Genomic DNA, 22476 nt, shown 5'->3' on the forward strand with positions numbered 1-22476 from the left:
GACGGAGAACGAGCGGCTGCACTGCCGGCGTGGTGGACAGTGAAAGGACATACAAAGGATCCTTTAAATGCCAGAGCGAACGCAAGAAGGAACGCGTTCACCTCCGCCTCCTTTTTAGACTCGCAGTTTTACGAGCCTCTGAGGGACCGGTTGGTCCTCCTGCGCTCGTACTTCCGAATATGGAACCCAAACACGGGGGCACGCTGCACAGATACGCTGACGCACAAACACACGCATACATGCGAACACATCGGTTCATCTCGATCTTCTTTCCTCGATTTCGCCACATCTGCGGGTTCAGTTGCGTCATGATAGTTGCAGGGAACTCCTTAATATACAGTAGTGGCCAAAAGAAAGTTTAAACTGTATTAGGGTACGAATGATAAGATAGCCCCATTAAATAGAATTGCATGTGAAAATTCATAATCCATAGATTCGTGCCAGTGGTATCAACACACACTTGCTTAATTCTTCAAGCATCGTGTTAAGTTAAATAGTTATGCAGAAGAGTCTGGATATGAGTTTCAAATTCTCTTTTGACCGCTGCCGTACCCAAAATGTCCGTCTGCTCGTCCATACGATAAACTATATTTATTAAATTACCGTTTTAAATAAAAATACAGTTCTGCATGTCGAAAGTGTCGGTTAAAAGTGAAACCCGCGAGGTTCGTTTACCGTACAGCACAGTCTTTGTGAAAGAAAATCGGCTATTTGTTGTCGCTGCGACTGCGTACACGCGGCTAAAGTGTTCTACGAGAAAATGGCGGAGCATGATTACGAAATGGCCGGCTTGGCCGCGACGCGTATTGCGCGTTGCTGAAAAGATGGCAAGCGGAAGGAAGAGCACTCGTATTGTCGCTTTTGGCCGGCGCCACAACGTCGACTAATTAAAAGAGATCGAACGGGAACCTCCCTGTGCCGCGCCGTCCCGCTGGACATCTTTTCAGCAACGATACTACCCGCACATCTTGAAATGTAGTCGCGCGGGGCGAGACTGTCGGCCCAGAGACCCTGACGTAAGATGAAATCTTTCGATATTTTGTGAGGTACAGGGGCTCCGACGCTCCGCAAATCGAAGACAGAGAAAGGAAAGAATAAATGCGCGATAAACATCGGTCGTTTGTCTTTTACCACGAATCAACGGTTAACAACGATGAACACAGGTCGACGTGATCCCGCGAGAAAATATGTCGCCGTGATTTCTCGGGAATTAACGAAGACAGAAAGGAAAAACACACGCTTCGAGTAATGAATAAAACAGTTCTATGACTCGTCCATCGGAACTTCGTCTTTGGCGTCTGTGTCCCCAATACTTATGGGGCGTGAAAAGTGTCCTCCTCGCCTCGGGAATCTTGTCAAATTTTGGGGCTCTCCGAGGCAATCTGTAAACATAATTAGGCATGTGGATACTTTTGTTCAACCTTAGAATTACTCAAGTATTTCAAGCTTGAGCTTCCAGAGGTGAAGCCATCGTACGTAAATACAATAGAACGCAAATCAAAAAGTAACAGAGAAGAAAACGCTTGATCCTTTTATCGAGGTGTCCTACAAGCTTGCAAAGTTTAAAAGAAATTTAAGTCTTTTAAATTTGGCAGAGTCCTTTCGATTAATTTTTTCCATCTTTCCAACCTTCTCCTAACTTTTTCTACAACTCCCTCCTTGATTATGGGCACATTTTAATTATTTTTCTGTTCCCATGATAACGATTTGCACTTCATTATTGTTTTATAATGTATTTTAAATGCTTCGCACAGGTGTCTGTGGTAGAGCTGTTCAGGTACCCGGAAAAAGCAAGCCGAGTCTAACTCGGCTTGAACGACCGAGTCGAGTACCCGAATGAACCGAGCGGCTTGGATAGAACCAAGTAGCTTGAATTCTTCAAGCGGCTCGAAGGAAGCGGGCGGCTCGAACAGAACCAAGCGGATTGAATTATTTCAAGCGGGCCGAAAGTACCGAGCGGGCCGAAAGGACCGAGGCGGCCCGAAAGGACCAAGGCGGCCCGAGGCGGCCCGAAAGAACCGAGGCGGCCCGAAAGAACTGGGCGGCACGAATGTGTGGGTTGTATATTGTACGTCGAGCAGATAGGTTAGGAAATAGATTAGGTATACTTAACCCAATTACTCGTATAATATAGACTGCGGAAGTTTATGCAAGTATGATATACCGCGAATATGCAAATATGCTGAAAAAGATAACGGGGGGGGGGGGTGTATATTTAACCTTTTTTTTATAAAATTGTAGTATACTAATAATTATACTGTAATAATTATATATTATAGGTATCAAGCCGTTGTACCTACTATTGAATTATTAAAATTTTTGCATATATATGTAACTATTACATTATTAAACTTTTTAACATATGAAGCTATTAATTTTTAATGGCGAGATTCGCCAAGCTAATTTGTAAACAAATTCCGTATCTGCAAAAAATGTGAAAAATATGCAGAATGTGCAACGTATATCCAGAATATGCAAAATGTGTAAAATCGAAAATATATTTTTAACATCCTCTTAATGATGAAACATAGTTCTGTCAAAGTCCCGCTTGTTTAAGTCATTACAGTGGAAACATGCATTTACACAAACTTCCGCAGTCTAATATATTACAATTGGGTTAAGTATATCTAACCTACTTCCTAACCTATCTGCTCGACGTACAATGTACAGACATACATTCGGGCCGCCTCGGTTCTTTCGGCCCGTTTGAAATAATTCAATCTTGGTTCTGTTCGAGCCGCCCGCTTTCTTCGGGACGCTTGAAAAATTCAAACTACTTGGTTCTATCTATACTCCGTGTCAGTTAAGAAGGAACCTGCCGACCGACGAGTTTAGATCGGTTCTGCGCAGGTTGACGCTCATTGGTGCCGGGAGAAGCCACTATTGGCTGTACCCCCACCAACGCTTTTTTGGAGCCAATGAGCTCATTCTACATGCGCGAAACGGGTTCCTTCTTAAATGACTGGGAGTATAGAGCTGTACGAGTACTTGAATATTCGGGTAGCTTGAAATTCGAACCAATCCGGGACTCGGTTTCCCAGCCGAGCCAGGTACCCGAAAGAACCGAGCGGCTCGGATAGAACCAAGTACTTGAATTTTTTTCAAGCGGCCCGAAAGAAACCGCCCCAGCTTGGAAAGTAAGCGAGTGGGCCGTAAGAAACCGGGTGGCTAGGAAAGAAACGAGCGGTCTGCTCGACCTTTATTCGGACCGTTCGTTTCTTTCCAAGCCACCCGGTTTCTTACGGCCCGCTCGCTTACTACAGAAGCCGCCCGGTTTCTTTCGGGCCGCTTGAAAAAAATTCAAGTAGGTACTTGGTTCTATCCGAGCCGCTCGGTTCATTCGGGTACTCGGCTCGGCTCGGTTTTCTCAAGCCGAGCCAGGTTCGGCTCGCTTTTCCCGGGTACTTGAACAGCTGTAGTTCTATACAAGCCGCTCGGTTCATTCGGGTACTCGGTTCGGCTCTGAAACCGGGTTTCAGCTGGGTTCGGATTTCAAGCCACCCGAATATTCATGTACTTGAAGAGCTCTAGTTTGAAGTACATTATAAGAGAAAAAGAAACGTAACAAAATAAAATAACTACTTAAGTCACTTCAGAACCTTGTATCCATGTTCTACTAATCGGTTTCCTCAAAGCAAACAAGTAGATACACGGTGACTTATGGCAATTCAGTGAATCACGCATTGACCAAACTTTCTTCCCATAAACGAGGTTCTACTCTACTCAACCTTGGGGGCTACCTTCGCCCTCCTAACACGAATTTCAGCTAATCGAAACACACCTATGCCAAGTTTCATAAAAATTGGAAACTGTAGAATTGGATGATGGTTCTTGTAAGACTAAAATTGCTTATCCATTAACGGAGCCCATTTGCATCTTCTCGTGGACCAGGCTGTACTTACGTGGAAGCACTTTTGCAAGGAGGAACGCGCGTGATACTGATTGCTTCCCGCCTGTGTCAACAAATACCGCGGTTCTTTCCTTTTACAACGTGATATTTCGCACGCGTCGCTCTCGAAGATAATGACTGTTATTTCGAACTGAAATCCAACGGAAGTGACTCTCCTCTCTCTCTCTTTTGCCCCGCTGGAACCGGCTGAAAATAGGACGACGCGTTAATGTCAAAAGCTTGTTGCCAGGAAATTTATGCCCTGCCGGCCATCGACGTCCGCCGATCGAATTGAACACTGTACATATACCGAGCTACAAGTGGCGCGCGGTTGCGTATTAGGAAGTTTTACGTAACTTTCGCCCGGATATATGAATATCGAATTTATATCGTACATGATGGATGGGGAGAATAGGCTTTAAATAAACCCCAAGTGTCCGGCTCTGTTCCTCGAGAGCCGGCGAGCTTCTAGAGCGATTCTTATGGTCAAAGAAGGGGTACGCAAAATGTAGCGGCACGGGTTCTGGGCTCTGACTTCCTAAGTGGCAAGTCGATACAACTGGAGGTGAAATATCTTGCGCAGATATAATGTTGTCGTAACAGCAGCAGGTAGACAAAATCTGAAGGGGCCCCTCTTGTGCATTTTTTTTCGATGTGGGGACTTAAACACTTCAAGTGTCGCATAGTTTTCAGAAATGCCTCTTCCAGTTGGTCAGGTCATTCCAAGCTCATTTCGGCCAATGAAGTTTTGCTTGACTCGTGCGGAGCAAACGTTCGGGGATACTAGGTACATGTATGCATAGGATTATAGGACAATACTTTCGATGCTCTCCAGAACATACCGACGCGAAGGCACGCCAAAACGCAGGATGCAAACACCTCTCGGTGTGGAAACACGCTGCGCCGACGCCACTCGTACTGTTAGGATCCGGTGGCGTCTAGAAATACGGCCAAGTACCTGAGTACATAAATTGACCAACAACACATCTGGTGGCTCGTTCCCTCAGGAATTTCGCTTTACACGCCTTGGCGGGTCCCAGGTTTGTCAGCGCATTTAAATAATTGTGAGCAAGGCACGGGGCGAGCTACAGTGGGGGTGGCTTTTCCATCATTCCCTACAGAGCTGCGCAGACCCAGAACGCTTATCCAACTTGATGTGACCAAGATGTTGAAGTACTATACTTGAGGCAAAGTATTTATAGGTCCTTCTGGGTTATTTCCTCAACTGTTAATCGCACTAGGAGCGATTCCCTCTTTTACAGTGTCGTTAACTGCCACGGCTCTTCTCGGGTATATAGGCAAGCTTGTTTGGGTTTCCGTAGGACCATGTGCAATGAAAACAACCTTCGCCTGTTCGTGCCTCGAATCCAACGTAATTCCCTTCTTTTACCACTGCCATATTCATTTCTTCACACTTCTCCCCATAGACATTCACCTCCGCGGCCTGCTATTTCTCCTTTTTTCCCTTACTATTTACGCTTTCTATCTTTAACACTTGCCTGGCGGATGCAGGGTCCATTTGGTCCTAACCGAAGCTAATTACACGATTCATTACTTATTGGTTATTACTGGTATCACTGCGTCAAGTAAATAAGAGTTTTGGATAATGAGGAGATAAACATCTTCTAATCCTCTCTTCTCTAATCTTCTTCTGAGAATCGTATGAATGAAATTAGAAATGTTATAGATCAAAATCGACCTCGTATCCCAACCAGATACATTGATGTTCAAGACTAGGCTTACGTGCTGATTTAATTACACATTGTAAACATAAAGGTGTTGGTAATTCCGGAAATTAAACGATGTACTGATTTTAAAGTCATTCTGAAAGTGGTATGAAAATCGAGAAAAATCGAATTTATTGCTTATTTCGTAGGTACTGCATTCATTCAAATAAACAGTATATTCGATATTTTCGATTTTTCAGCTACACCACTTTCATATTCACCGGCACATACATAGACAGGATGTGCATTCTAACGGTCTACGCGATTTTTCAGCCGTTTGAGATTACGCGACAAAGAAAATTGTTTAAAAAAAATTGTCTCTACAAAGAGGCAAGTAATATTAAACATTTCGAAAATACTTTTTTTCCACATTAAAATCAGAGTCACATTGAGTTGCTTTAATGGGGTGCTATTGAAATCTCGAAAAATCGATTTTTGTTATTATTATTAATGCAGAAAGTGTCGTGCTTTGCGAATATTTACAACAAAGTTTCATCAGGAAATTCGAATAATTTTGGAAATTATAGGCTGAACCGTAATTCAGTGCATCGTGGAGTACCGGCCACGAAGAGCGGTATTGACGTCAGGGGACTTAACTTTGAAGTAGAGCTGTATCGAGTACTCGGATAAACCTACTCGAAAAAAAAGCGAGCGGCTCGAAAGAACCGAGAACTCGAATTTTTTCGAGCGGCTCGAATAGAACCGAGAATAGATTTATTATTATTATTATTAAATTAACGGGAGAATCCTTTAGATACAAAGTATAGAGCAAATTAGTACAAAGATAAAGTAAATATAACAAAAACATAAAATAACATAAAATAAAATGTAAAAGAAATAAAATAAAATAAATAAAAACAAACAAAACAGTCTGAGCCCTAAAACCTAATCACAGCACCAAAGGTGCTTAAATTGATTTAAATTAAATTAAATTACTGAGGTAACAGTCTCCTAAGCCAGGCCTTCCCAAGTAGGGGAAATGCACTCCTAAAACAGATGTTTCGGTTCTCCCTCCACCGGTGCGCCTTCAGCTAAGGTGGTACGACTCCTGCAACCCTCTCTCCAAGGAGACACTAACGTCGCGGGGAAGCATGTTGGGCGCTTTAGGGCGAAAGTACCAAATGTGTCAAATTTTTATAGAAAATTTCATAATGACTTAAAAATAGTAGGAAAAATTAAAATTTAAACTAGTTAAATTTTAAAAATTAAAATTTAAGCTAGTTAAATTTTAAAAATTAAAATTTAAACTAGTTAAATTTTAAAAATTAAAATTTAAACTAGTTAAATTTTAAAAATTAAAATTTAAACTAGTTAAATTTTAAAAATTAAAATTTAAACTAGTTAAATTTTAAAAATTAAAATTTAAACTAGTTAAATTTTAAAAATTAAAATTAAATTTTAAAAATTAAAATTAAATTTTAAAAATTAAAATTAAATTTTAAAAATTAAAATTAAATTTTAAAAATTAAAATTACATTTTAAAAATTAAAATTTAAACTAGTTAAATTGTAAACTAGTTTAAATTTTAATTTAACAATCTATGTAATACATTTTTTGTAATTCTTTTTACGTCATTTTGAAATGCTAGTTTAAATTTTAATTTAACAATGTATGTAATACATTTTTTGTAATTCTTTTTACGTCATTTTGAAATGCTAGTTTAAATTTTAATTTTTCCTACTATTTTTAAGTCATTAGGAAATTGCCTATAAAAATCTGACACATTTGGTACTTTCGCCCTAAAGTGCCCAACATGCTTCCCAGCGACGTTACTGTCTCCTCGGAGAGAGGGTTATAGGAGTCGTCCCACCTTAGCTGACGGCGCACCGGTGGAGGGAGAACCGAAACATCTGTTTTAGGAGTGCATTTCCCCTACTTGGGAAGGCCTGTCCTAAGCAATTGGTTCCTGAACGAAGCGAAGGAGACAGCGAACACGTCTATGTCAGCGGGGCACTGGTTCATCTCATCCGTAGCACGATTTAAGGGATCGACTGTATAGTGATAATATTCAGGGACACCCGATACAAAAAGAGGTCGCGGACGCAATGACCGTTGTGGGGCTCGGAGACGAATCAGTGCGACTAAATCCTGGCAGTTAATCTGGCCATGGATTACTCTGTACAAAAATAATAGGTCAGAACAGATACAGCGGTCACTGAGATTAGAAAGCCTCCAGTATTGAAGTACCTAATCCAACATAAAAGAAACCATCGATTTTGCTCTCCCGATACTGATGTACCCCCTCAAATGGACCCATACGATTGTTTTAACCATATATTGTAGATGGCATTGAGACGAATTCGACCTGCTTGATAATGTAACGCCTTTATTCGTGATAATATTAAATTTGCAATAGTGAACATCGTAGTAGTTAAGCTGCGTCTGGCACAGACGTATGTATTTTACTGACACTTTGCTTAAGAATGTAAACATAAACGTTGGGCTCAATCTGGTATTCCTACTATTGTCAATTTAATATTATATTACGAACAAAAGTAAATTTCTTCGGTTTGTTGCTCGTGTCCTTGGTAACCCAATGGACAGGACTGACTATTGCCCTGCTCTGCAATCCTTGAACATCTCCACCCTTGAAGACCGTAGACAGATTGCTGATATGGTTTTTTTGTACAAAGTCATCAATGATTTCGTAAACTGTTCTGACCTAATTGAGTTAATTAGTTTGAATGCCCCGGAGAGGCACTTGCGGAAAAAACCTCTTTTCTCCCATAAGCTGCCGTTGTACTCTTACTACACAATTGACCCTATCAATAGGGCTGTGCGGTACGCTAATCAGCAGTTTAATGAGGTAGACCCCTTCATAGGCTCGCTCAGCTCTTTTCGCGCGAGATTACTTAGTCACTTAGCAAATTCACGTGTGGTTAATTAATGAATTAATTAATATTTACTTATGTTCTAGACGCTATAGGCTCCGTTTTATGTATATATCTTGTATATTAAGGGATTTTCCGTTAAATATAATAATAATAATAATAATAATAAAAAAGTGTTATATATTATGATACTCGTTCAATTGGTGTCAATGTCCCCCCGCCCTACTATACTACACAAAGAAGATCATGTAGTTACATTTAAAAGCAACTCAACGTGCCCTTGATTTTGCGATGCGAAAATCAATTGACAGTCAATTCGAAGTGCAACGCACATCCGGGCTAATCAGAATTCACCTCGACGCACACTGCTGGTTTAAAATGCGATTCTAGCTAAGCAAAATTATTTCTGTCATTACTTTTTCCTGTACGTATATATATATACTTTAAAAGAATTTACTCACTTATTATTTTCAATGTTATTTCTACTTGTTTGTGATTATTTTGTGCTTGCTTTTATGTGTAACTAAAAATGCAAGGTGTTCTCGATAAACGTTAATATTTCTAGCTTGTGATCAATTAGTTTATTGTAAATTTACAAATAAACTCATAAGTATTTCAGCAAAATTACAAAGATGCATATTATAATGTATATATATGTAGAATGAAAGCAATGCGAAGCATTAGAAACTGCTGTGATATTTAGTTCTTTTGATACTTTGATAAATACATTAATCGAATTTAAGGACAACTTTTGCCGGTTTTTGCAGCGTATTGAGAAATTGATTTTTTTTTAATGACGGCCGAATTTCAAGGAGAGATGTAATTTTTTTTCTCAAAAAGTAATTTGTCTACATTAACGTCGGATGTTATTATAATCTAATATAGATAGCGATTAAAATTATGAATATGTTGCAGAAGTTTGTATACGTTTAGGGGTCGTCCTTAAATTACGTAAGGCTTTTTTTTGGGGGGGGGGGGGGGTTTCGGATAATGTCTTACGTAATATTTTTTAACCTAATTTTCAATAAATACAAATTCTATCATTAATGTTCCAGAAAAGTAGTTTTAGTTTAAATTTCCCGAAACCGAGTTAAACGAATTATATAAACCTTTAAAAGAATTTTAATAACTGAAAAATTCTATGTAAAAAATATTACAAAAGAAGGAGGTTGCAATATAAAATCTTACGAATTCTTATACTGGGGGAGGGAGGGGGTAAGAAATCGCTAAAATTACGCTTACGTAAGATTAAGTAAAATAAACATTTCCTATCAAGTATCCATAATATGGACACAATCAGGTAATATTAACTTTTATCGAGAACATCTGTATTTTTTCTTGCACACAAAACCAAGCAAAGAATAATTATAAATAAGTAAAAATAACATTAAAAATAATAAATGTGTAAATACAATTAAAGTATATATAAAGTATATATATATATATATATATATATATATATATATATATATATATATATACTTTAATTGTATTCACACATTTATTATTTTTAATTATATTTATAAGCAAAATTATTTCTGTCATTATATTTTCCTGCACGTATATATAATTTTGTTTCTGCTATAATTATTTTGCCTAGACTCGCATTTGAAACCACTGTGCGGCGACGGGCATAAACTCCTTTCTCCTAAACAAAAGTATAATTTGAAATTACAAAGGATAACAGAAATCTAATGCAAAGATCCCGACCTAGACACGTATCTCTTTTCGTTTCCCCCGAAAAATTCACCAAAAACACTGACTTCTCGGCCATCTGAACCAGAACCTAGCCTTAATTCAGGTAATCTTTGTTCATTGGCCAGCAGATGGCAACCGTGGCTCAGTTATGGCCACACAAAGTAATCGAGCGCGTCTCGCACTGTGTGTTTAAGATCGAGGTAAACTATGCGCGAGGAGCACCGCGGAGCGTAACGATTGAAAATTTAAAACCGGCATATTTCGTGCCGGAAGATTTCGGCGAGGTGACCGCGGCACAGTGGTCCAAGCGCACCTAAAAAGTGGCCAAAAACAAGGTAGAAAATTTCCGTAAGGAAAATTTATCACCACTTTCAGGAATAGTTCCAGTGCATGCAGACAAAATGTTTTGTGGATTTAAGAATTCCCGCTCCATTGGCTTTGGTTTTATGTTGACAAATGTATTAAAATGAGTGATATGTCTATTCATTATAATATCAATGTTTTTCATTAATTTATGTTTAATTTATGGAATTTTACTGTTATATATTTATTTATATATATATATCAATTAAGAATAACACAGACAAGTGAAGAAAGTTGAGAGGAAATTGTAATATTCAATTCCTTATCGTTACACTGTAATCATATTTCGCAGAATGTTTTCCTTTGGATTCACCATTCTCCGAGATTCCACCTCTTATAGAGAAAAATAAAGCCTGAGTGTGCTATGTGTAACGCATACTTTAATGTAAAGCTGCTACTTTCTTGCTACTTTTGTTGTTTAAATTAAATTAATATTATTAACGAACGACCGTGCGCTTATAGGTGGACGCAAAATGCTGCAGGCTAAATGTACAATTATAGGTGTGTCTGCCCCGACCAAATATGTACATTTAATTATCTGTTACTCTTTCATACATCGTTATTATCTGTTAATGACATTATTTTTTTAAATTTTGCCTGTTTCTTAATCACGGAAATAAAACGCATTTAACGGAAACGCCTGTGTATCCTTACTTCTCACTGCTTATATACAATGTATCAGTTTTGTCAAGAAACTCGACCAGTCGAGTTGTCGAGTCTTTCAGTTGATCAGTTGCATCCAAGCAGATCAGTTTGAAAAACGAAAAGAATGGTATCCTTGGAGTGTATAATAATTGTAGGTGCTTAAGTGATTTTTAAACATAAGCTTTAAATCAAATTAAAAAGTTTTTTTTTGACATTATTAATAATTTCCTTTCGAACGAGATTTTTTCCATATTAAAGGATAATTTTATTATTATTGTAGAACTTCATGCATGGTACCAACTAAAGTATAGGCTTTATAGAATTAAGGATACACTAGGGTAAATTATTAAGTATATAATAATGGTTAAATTTACGAAACGTCAAATTCTGGAATATGTTCCCCCAAAAGCAGATCTATCAGAAGCTATTAATTATATTCTGAAAGAATTGAATATTATCTTGGAAGATGCTTGTCCACAGGATGCGCAGCGTTTGAGAGCTGCTCTTTCGACTTTAAGACCGAAACGAAATAAGAAATTTCAAGAGGCACGTCGAATTAAAGAGAAATTCGAAAAAAGAAATTCTAGTTGGCTAGATTCCGAGTTTGTAATTCCCAATATTACAATTAATGATGAAAATCAACAACCTTCTACTTCTTCTTCTTCGAGAGTAGGTCGACTGTCTTTATCATTTGATAATAAATCGGATCGATCAAAGAGAAGAGAGGCTGCAAACATAAGCAAAAGCCTTAATCACAACCCACAATGAATAATTACAGGCATGTCGTTATGCAGCTAAATTATCTAAAGAAAAAGATTTGTGTGGCAGAAGAACTGGCAGAAACTGACTGACAGTCTAGCTGAGATAGTCATTAATAACAATAAAACTCACTTTTCTAGTAGCGAGAGAAAAGGGGACCCACTCTAATAAAGGGCCCGAAATCACCAGAAATGGTAATTGTGGAGCCTAGAATGGCACTGCAACCTTCTAGTGATAGACTCCAGACACTACAGATGTTGCTATTAAAAAATCCTATTTTTTAAATTTTATAGCAACTGTACTCAATATTTCAGATTTTCAGAATTTCAGATTTTTAACGTCGGATTAGTCATCAGCGACCTCGAAAACCCCTAAATAATAAGTTTCATAAATATCTGATGAAATCTTGAATTTTGGTCACTGTTTGGGTGCTCCTGGCCCACTGTGCGCGGGCCAGACGCAGTCTGCGACAGTGATGCCAGATCGGGGACGGGTTCCCTCGAGAATTTCCCCCACCTCGCGCACACTACGCCGGAGCTGCGTGTCCGTGAGTTGGACTCCGAAGCGCCGAACTCACTGACGCGCTGCTCCGGCGTAGTGCGCGCGAGGTGGGGGAAATTCTCGAGGGAACCCGTCCCCGATCTGGCATCACAGGTCCGCGAGCGCGCCGGGTGTTGGGCATCAAGCGTTGAGAACGTACGAACGAAGGAAAAAAAGTGACGTTCGCGCCCGACGGCAAAAAGACAAGCAACTGATTCTAGAGAAAACCAAAGAATCCCGGAACAAAAAATGTGATACTCAAGGTAAGAATCCCAAAACGGAAAGTTGTAGTACTCAATGTAAGTGCAACAGCACGCGATAAACAATGTGATATAAGAGTGTAAGAGATTATATGCGTTGCCACCAGAGTTGGGCATTATTCGACTAAATTGTTATTCGACCAACCTTCGAATATGAATTTCGAGTAAATGAAGTTATTCGCGACTAACGAATAAATTTTTAGTCGCCTAAGTTTTTATTCAATGAACTGACTAAGTTTTTAGTCGATTAATTTTCAGTCGACTAAATTTTTAGTCGTTACTCGTTCCTCCTTATTCGTTAGTCGGAAGATCTCCGTGGCGACTAAGCGTCACGAACAGGCCGCTTCGGCTAGAGTCCCGTGGCCCTCGACCTCCGGTCGGGCCGAGGGGAACGCTTGTCGAATGTAAGGTGATCCGCCCGATACCCCGTAGCGAAAAAACCGATTAAGGAGTGAGAAATTTCAGGCTCCGCATTTCTCATCAGATCGTCGCAAAGACGACGCCAAACGTCAGTATAACAATGATCTTAGAAAAAAATTTAGACATTAAAACATTAAATAGTTAGTAATTATTTATTCGTACTTAACAAATTTACTTTGAGTACAACTCGTTGTTCAAACAGCTTGTCCGATAATCTGTTCGCCTTAGGAGAATTTGTAATCGTTGCAAACGAAAATAAACGCTCGACTATGTTCACATTTCAATTCTCACCTCATCGACAACCGTTGCCCAGGTTTAAGGGGGTATACCTATTTGAACCCTCGGAAAATGTGTACATTTTGTGGATTTTTTACAAGTCAACAGCTTGATGCAGATTTCCCGTTTTTGACTATCTTTACATAGTATTATCAACTACTCAAAAAAAGTTTCAGTTAAAAAACTATTGTTTTTCGGAAGTTATGGATACATATCCGAAAGTCTCTCGATTTTAGACGGCTAAACGGTGGTTATTGTAATATTATACGTTATTACAAGATCTTCGACCTCTATTGTTGCGCAATATACAGAACGGAATTTACAATCTTGTGAAATTTGTTAAAATTGACGATATATAGTACAGAATACCGAGCAGCTCCTGGTACGGGCGGTAGATACACTCGAAAAGCGTTTCCCTTGGCTCATGATACCCCCCTCGGCCCGGCCCGAGTCTGGCCTCGGGAGCTGTGATGCCAGATCGGGGACGGGTTCCCTCGAGAATTTCCCCCACCTCGCGCATACCACGCCGGAGCAGCGTCTTCGTGAGCTCGGCGCTTCGGAGTCCAACTCACGGACACGCAGCTCCGGCGTAGTGTGCGCGAGGTGGGGGAAATTCTCCAGGGAACCCGTCCCCGATCTGGCATCACAGCTCGGGAGCCGAACCGAGGCGGCTCGGGTTCTGACCCCCACTTATTCATGTCGTTTAGTCGCCACAGCGGGCCTTCGACTAAACGAATAACGAGGAACGAATAGCGACTAAAAATTTAGTTGACTAAGAATTTAAGAGTTTAGGCGACTAAATTCTTAGTCGAATACAAATTTAGTCGACTAAAAATTTAGTCGAGTTCATCGTATAAAAACTTAGTCGAATAATGCCCAACTCTGGTTGCCACTCGGGGGAGGAGGGGGGGGGGAGTATGTGGGGAGTTGCCACGAGAGGCGCTCTCGGCGCCTCCTTGGATGGTGTGACGCCGAGAGACGGGAGACGGCCATTGTGTCTCACGCTCTCGGACGAGATAGCACGTGAATAAAGAAGAGTTATTGTTTTATTAGTAGTCGAGTTGGAATCCTTTATCCCAACCCTGGTTACGGGTAGCGAGCAGGAGTGGGCCTGCATAGACGGTGTAACGTAAAACCCCACAGTTTCAATGGCGACGAGTCACGTAAGAGATTTAGGGTCTGGGCACACGTATCACTTACTTACACTTATAGTGCGCCCAGACCTTTACTCACTTCGATCAGGCTTCCTGAAGCTCCCCCTTGATCCCAGGCACGCTGTGGTGGTGTCTGGAGGCGAGCTTGTTCGCTAGCTCGTGCATCACGTCCCTGTATATCACCGTGTCCAAATTCTCCCCTAACATGTACAGGAGAAACCAGTCGCCGACTTTGCTTCGCCGAACAATCGTCTCCACGGCCTCCCTTCGAACTAGACGAAACCGCAGTCGAAGAAGGTAGACCCTGGTTCGCGGCGAGAATATGATTACGATCTGCAAGTAATGGAACAGAGTGGAAATACCAATCGCAGAACAATATTCTCAGCAACCCCCTTGGTAAATTGCTTTGGACGAGGGTGGTATAGGTACAGAAAGATGAGGTCTCCGCAACCTACCCCCGGCGGATGCAGGGTCCATTCTGCCGCATTCGAAACCGTTACTCATTACCTACTTATCAACTAGACGGGAGGCGCTGCTGGGTAAGATTTACCACAGAGGCGCTAGTTGCGAAAATCCGAAGACTGTTCGAGTTTCTGTTACAATTCTTTAAAGAACTTTAATGAAGATTTTATGATGATTCATAAATTTTCTTTGATTCTTAAAACACTGTACTTAAAATAAAAATTACTAAATTAAAAAAAATATTCTGAAACCGTGGTATTTTACGTTTCAATTTTGGGTACTTTTCACCCGGTAGCGGCAACTTGTGTTTCAACATGGGGTGCGCCTCCCGCCGAGTTAATATCTATATCGTTTCCTTATGAGGATAAGAATTTTAGATTGTGACAAGATCGAAAGGGTCTAGCAGGGTAAGCATGGGCAAACGGCCCTCATGCCGATTCTTGGAGTTGTTATTTTTTAAACAATGCTCCTTGCCTGAAACACCATTATGTAAAGTTTTAGATCGTTACCCCCCTGTTTAAGGATAATACGGGGGTAAACGTCCTTAATGTTATTATTTTTTTTCTCGGTTACTACTTAAGATATTTAAATGAAAAAAAAATGAAAAATAGCTACATACTAACTGCACTTCATATATTTTTCTAAAAATTATAAATCAATTATTAAGTGTAGAAAAAAATAATTAATTCTTTGGGGGTGGTTTATGGAAACAACCCTTAGAGTGACCACCTCCAAAAAATTAAGAATAATGCTCTATTGTCGAGTTATTATATATAAAAACCTGAAGATAGTCAAGATGGTGGAACATAGTTAAATAATTTAATGAAGATCAATATATTATAAATAGGTGGGGTTTTGTGACGAGAGAGAGTATTTGTCGTGAGGTGGTCACTCAAAGGGTTGTTTCCATAAACCACCCCAAAAAATTAATTATTTTTCTCTACCCTTAATAATTGATTTATAATTGTTAGAAAAATATATGAAGTGCATTTAGTATGTAGCTATTTTCCGTTTTTTTTTCATTTAAATATCTTAAGTAGTAACCGAGAAAAAAAATAATAACGTTAAGGGCGTTTACCCCCGTATTATCCTTAAACAGGGGGGTAGCGATCTAAAACTTAACATAATGGTGTTTCAGGCAAGGAGCATTGTTTAAAAAATAACAACTCCAAGAATCGGCATGAGGGCCGTTTGCCCATGCTTACCCTGCTAGACCCTTTGATATACCTACATATTAGGTCGGTGCAAAAGTTCCTTCGCTCACTGTTAGGTGATGTTAGGTGTACGGAAATGTCTCTTTCGATTGGGTTGGAACAAAAGTTCGTAGCGTTTTTTTAAATGAGATTCAAAGACAATGTTTACCATAGATTTATTCAACCACGTACCACCTCTCAGAACATGTACATTATGTCATTTGTTTCATTTTCAGTAGGTGGCGTTTCACACATCCATATGTCTCAACGCTATCTATTGAAAAACCCTACGAAGTTTTGCTCCAACAAGTAGTTGCAGTTTTACTAGAAAAGTGGTAAAAGGTCATAGATAGCCAAGGAAAATACTTTGATTAAAAAAAATATTATACGTATATTTTGTTTACATTTGATAAAGAACTTGTAACTTTGTAACTAACTTGTTACTTTTAATAAAGACCTAATACATGGAAGCTTATTTTGAAGCTTACAAGGGAACATCCGGAACCCGGAAATTTAAAAAATTCTGAAACTTCATGAATATGTAGGTAATCTTCTCCCGATTATCGCGCAATGTTTCTTTGCTGCCCAAATTCACTCTAAAGGGGTGCAATCGACCCCTGAAAATCCGGTTATTTCCCGAATTTGTGCTATAACTGTAAAATAATTTTCTTACCAAATGATAGATCTAATTAAAAGAAGTAACTTTTGTCTTGGAACTTTTTTTCTATCTCTTACACTTCGGGAGTTATAACAGAAAATCGGAAAATAGCCGGGGGTTAATTTCACCCCCTTCTAGTGAATTTGGGCAGCAAACAAAAATTGCGTTGTAATCAGGAGGAAATCCTCTACATTTTCACAAAGATTCAGAATTTTTTGAATTTTCGGGTTCGGGATCTTCCCTTGTTAGTCTTATCATGAACGAATTTGTATTATGGCTCAAAATGGACCCCGGAGCAGCCGTGGGACTGTTAAATTATCTGTCGTCCAAGGGTTAAGAACTGAAACTATATTAAAAGCACGTCGATAACGACAATAAAGCTGTGTAGGTCTAAACAATATCGACAATTTTTTTTAAAGTGCCTACAGGTTCTCCCAAAACTCGACGAACTCTTTAGGACTGTCCGTTTTCTTTAGGAACTCTTTAAGTAACCCCTACAGCACACTTTGCCGCAAGAACGTTGCAGAACCGTTGCGCTGCAACATTTGAAACATTGCACGGAATGTCCCCGAAACGTTACAAGTAAATTTCTATGTCCGCCCCTGTACAACATTGCGGGAGATATTTCTGCAACTTTGTTTCGGAATTTTACAGCAACGTTTCGGGGATTTTTCGACAACGGTCGCACAACTTTTCGAGGATATTACACAGCAATGGTCACGCAACGTTTCGGAGATATTACACAGCAATGGTCACGCAACCTTTCGGAGATATTACACAGCAATGGTCACGCAACGTTACGGAGATATTACACAGCAATGGTCACGCAACGTTTCGGAGATATTACACAGCAATGGTCACGCAACGTTTCGGAGATATTACACAGCAATGGTCACGTAACGTTTCGGGCAGTAGGGCCAAAAATAAAAATATCGGTAGTATAAAGTATATACCGTAAGAAGTGAAAAAAACTGACAGTAACTACCCCCAGGGACTCCAACCCCACAAACATAAAACAGTCAACATTTACATTCACCTTTTGGCAGTCCAACAGCTGCCTACATCAACCACAGCTTTTCTTTGAATAATGCGATCACATTTGTTATTAAATAAACTGCTGAAGAGTCTAGAACGCTGTTGTATTTTAATAATGGCAGTAGGTGGGCTCCATTTGACCTCCATTTGATCGCGGAGATGGATATGATTGATTTCGATCGATAAAAGGATCACTTACCCTGTATATAACCGTAATTAAGCTGAGCACACCGAGGAACAGGAACCAGAACCAGAGGAAGACGTATATCTTCTCGTTGACGACGTTTAAGGGCAGTATGCAGACGGCGTCGTGTCTCTCCACCTCGCCGCTGACGCCGTACTTGTAGAAGGTGCACTTGGTCATCCGCGGGAACACGTAAATCATCGGATCGACCCGGTCCTCCTGATCCGATTCGAGGAACCTGAGCACGTCGATACCAAACGTCAGAAAGGCACCGTCGAAGAAGCGGTTCATCAGAAACATCTGACCTGCGCACAATTCAAGTCCCTCCTTGTAATCGTCCACTTACATCCAGGTGGCAGAGAAACAGTGACATTTCCATTGTTCCAATCGCAACCATGGCTTGCGCTTGAAAACGTTAATCGCCATTGCCGTCGCGTTGCAACTTTCGAAAGACAGTAGGCCTACGATCTCTTTTGCCTCTGGTCTGCATAACTTCTTTTTCGTTAATCTTCCAAGAAACAATCTGACGAATTAATAACCCACGACAAATGGTCAAATTGCAGTTGCGTTTTGGCACGAGGATTCATTGTATTCGAAGGTTTTTACTAGGGGTGGGTTGGAACTTATTTTTTAAGTTCTCCAAACCCGAATCTGGGTCTTTGTAAAGCCTCGGAACCAGGATACCGAACCCTAACCCGTACCCGGTTCTGTACGCCGTATCGTCGACTAACCCGCCTAACCGGGTAACAGAAATCATCTGTAACCCGAGTAACCCGGTTAACCGGGTTAATGCGGTTACAGTGTTACGGTGAAAAACACAGTTGAAACCATGTTTCCAGATACAGATGAATTTTATTTTAATATCGGAGACTCCTTGGTAGGGTGATGCATGCACGTGAAAGTAATAAATATGCGAGGTCAAAGATTAACTTGGCCGCGCCGAAATCGCGAGCGTTTGCCGACGCACAGTGTAAGATTTTGGACAAAAATCGCTCGACAGCGCAAATTTTGACCGATTTCAATAATATTTTTTTTAATATACTCGTAAAGGATTCAGCAATAACGGGGCACAGCAATAAAACCAGTATCTGTTGGTCTAATCTATAGAAAATACTATTTAGCATAACATAACATAAAAGCATAAATAAATCAATTTTGCAGATTAAAGGTATTAAAAATTAATTTTTTGTAAATTTAATATTAAATATAAAATAAAAGTTTACTTTAAATTTACAAAAATTATGTTCTAAATAAACTGTACAGCTGATTTAAATCTTATATTTATAAATTATATTATAAAATTAGTTACCATAAAATATTCAATTCTAATTACTTCGAATTACAATTATTATAAAGTTATTTTTAAATTTATATATTAAAAATAAAATCAAAACTAATAAAATTGAGATATAATTTAAAAGTATAATATTCAAACCAGCTGTGCAGTTTATTTAAAACATAAATTTTGTAAATGTAAAGTAAATTTTTTATTTTACAGCTAATATTAAATTTGTGAAGAAAATAATTTTTAATATCTTTAATCTGTATAATTTATGTTTTTGTTATGTTGCGCTAAATAGTGTTTTCTATAAATCAGACCAACAGCTATGGGTTTTATTGCAGTGCTCCGTTATTGCTGAATCCTTTACGAGTATTTTAAAAAAAATATATTGAAATCAGTCAAGATTTGCACTGTCGAGCGATTTTTGTCCAAAATCTCACACCGTCTAGACCAGGGCTGCACATTAAGACTGCCCTTGGGCAGTCGATGCGCCCTCGAGCTCGACCGTAGTATGCTCACTCCCCACTCCTCGGTATAAGGTCTCCTGGTGGATAACTGTATGACTGCAGAGGCTGTATGCCCATTTTGTTTTCTCTAAGGAATATATGGTATTGTCTCGAGCTTCCCATTGTTGCTCCAACGTAGTTACCGGAAAGGTATTGTTTATGTTTTTATGACACCCCCAACAGCTAAATGATGGCTTGGCCGCAACTGACATACACGTCCGTCACTGTGTATGTCAGTGATCTCAAGCGGTGGATCAAAATTGACTCAGGCACAGAATACGGAGGCTTAATCGAGATTTGAAAAATCTTTAAATATTTGTATGCAATAATAATAATTTTGTTCAAACTTATAATGGTAGAAGTAAGAGTGGTTTAAAAAAAAAAGATGATTTTGGCTGTCGTAGTCATCGGACACAAAACACGTACATTTTTTCTAAATCTATATAAGTGTGGTTATCGTATAAATTAGAATGAAGTAATTATTTGCAAAAATCCAATTTTGCAACACAGAACACTAACAAATGCTTTTCCCAAAAAGTAATGTTTTCATTTGAAATACAAGCATTTTTGTGCTTTTCAACATTTTTCATTCATTTTAGTTCATACGATAACCACACTCATATAGATTAAGACAAATTTTGCGCTTTTTTTATTCAAATGATTAGGGCCAGCCAAAATCATGTTCCCCAGCAATAAACTTTTTTTTCAAACCCCTCTTACTACTACCATTATAACTTTGAAACGAATTACTATTATTGCATACAAAAATTTGAACACATTTTTCAAAATTCAATTAATAAAAGTGCAAAGTTTGGAATTATAATACTCAATACTTATCTTTCAAAAATTCCCCAAAATGTGCCTTATTTTCGGAGCGTCAAACTCTAGAGACCACTGCGGCAACCTGTGTATTACACAGCTAAACGCTCCGCTCCCACTACTCCAGCCGCTCCCCACTCCGTTGGCGAACTCGCTTGTCCTTGAACAAGCTCGGAGCTCGTGCTCGAGCTCAACTCGAGCTCGAATGTGCGCTCGCGCCCGGAATTGGGGGTCCTGTGCATGCCTGGTCTAGACTGTGCGGGTTTAGGACTCGGTTGTTCGGTGCTTCGGTAGTACTTGCCGCACGGACGAGAGCGACTGTCGACCAGATGACGGGACCTTTGCCTATTGTCTAAGGTTTAGGTGTCGAAAATATTCGAATGCTAGAGAATGGAAGCTATAAGGCGAAACGCGTACACGGCTGTAGAAGATATTGATGCTAAAAGACATTGGTGTTGAGTAATTCTTGAAGTTTAAGAAATAAAGTATAAATTCCATTTCTAACAACCCTCTAAAATTAATCGATCCTGCATGGATTATATACTCGTATATTTTAAGCATTGTGTATTCATTTGATCTGAATATGTATTGCCTGTAGATTCACATATCACTGACTTGCCGCAAATGACTGTCTAGTCTAGGCTAGACTGTCTTATTTTACTAGTAACCCGGTTACTTCGGTTCTTTCTAGAATTTAAGAACCGAGGGACACTCCCAATCAGCCTCTCTCGCTCATTCAAAGAAGGTGACTGACTGACTCTGTTCGGTACCCGAGCGTCTTCTTCCGAGACGAATCCCTAGATACTATGGGTGCGTTCCGATTCGCGCACTGAGCGCATGAAATTAGCTCTGGCCATACACGGAGAGGTTTCTCCGCGGTCTTCATCCATCGCGGACAAACCCGCGATCAAAGTCTGCGGTGGATCAAAACTGCAAATACCCACTAACATACAAGATAGGGTCGGTTTTTGAAAGGTCCAACTGACGCGCTGCGCCTCAGAGTCTCCTCTATAGCAGCATTTAAACCAAGCAAGATGGAGTGAGCATCGTTCCTCCCTAGGAAACCACCGTGCAGGCCGCAGGGTGGGCGGAAAGCATAGTGGGTTCCGAAAGACCACGTCTTGTTGACTCGATGGGATCACCGTAAGGAATTTTTGCTATTGGGTAGGCAGGCCATAACGGTCACGAATTATAAACGTTCGCAACCGGGGAAACCTACCCGTAAGGTTGCCAGCAGCAATCAACGCACCAGGAGAAAAACGGTCACCCATCTTTCCCCGATACGCGCCCTACGATGCTTAACTTCGGTGATCGAACTAGAACCAGTGTTTCCATCGCGGCCACTGCCTCTGGCACCCACTAACATACAACGAAAGTTCAGACAAATCACGTTGGATAAATCGGTCACAGGTAAAACTGCGTGTTAATGGATGAAAACCGCTAGTTCATCCGCGGATTTCATCCAAACTGTGGACTTTCGTCTTGTTGAAAGTTTTCTCAGTTGTCATACAGACTTGAATGGGGTTGAAGTTTGTCACGAGAACTGAAACAGACTTGAAACGCGACGGATGAAGACCGCGAGGAAACCTCCCCGTGTGTGGATAATTTTTCAGTTTTTTTTTCAATTTCGACCTGTCGGTTTTATCTGCGGACAAAAACTGCACGTTAATGTTGAACAACTATTTTGTCACGCGGTTGAAGTTTGTCACGAGAACCGTGACGGTATAAATCGTTCATAGACATGCACTACTAACATGCAGTTAAGTCCGCCGACT

General features: G+C 39.8%; 1 protein-coding gene across 4 annotated transcripts in view; it reads right to left on the minus strand.

Moving 5' to 3' along the window:
* Positions 1 to 560: 560 nt before the first annotated feature.
* LOC143366399 (innexin shaking-B-like) overlaps positions 561 to 22476 on the minus strand; it is an 82490-nt gene continuing 60574 nt past the window's right edge. For 3 of the 4 annotated variants that reach the window (XM_076807479.1, XM_076807492.1, XM_076807488.1), the window contains 3 exons: positions 18110 to 18399; positions 14642 to 14895; positions 561 to 1382 (listed from right to left, as the gene is read on the minus strand). In XM_076807479.1, coding sequence (XP_076663594.1) covers positions 14647 to 14895; positions 18110 to 18399 — 539 coding nt within the window. In that variant the 3' untranslated portion in view covers positions 561 to 1382; positions 14642 to 14646. The remainder of the gene's footprint in view (positions 1383 to 14641; positions 14896 to 18109; positions 18400 to 22476) is intronic. The other variant, XM_076807471.1, reaches the window with a different exon arrangement.

Source organism: Andrena cerasifolii, chromosome 1, assembly GCF_050908995.1.
Source record: "Andrena cerasifolii isolate SP2316 chromosome 1, iyAndCera1_principal, whole genome shotgun sequence".
NCBI lineage: Eukaryota > Metazoa > Arthropoda > Insecta > Hymenoptera > Andrenidae > Andrena > Andrena cerasifolii.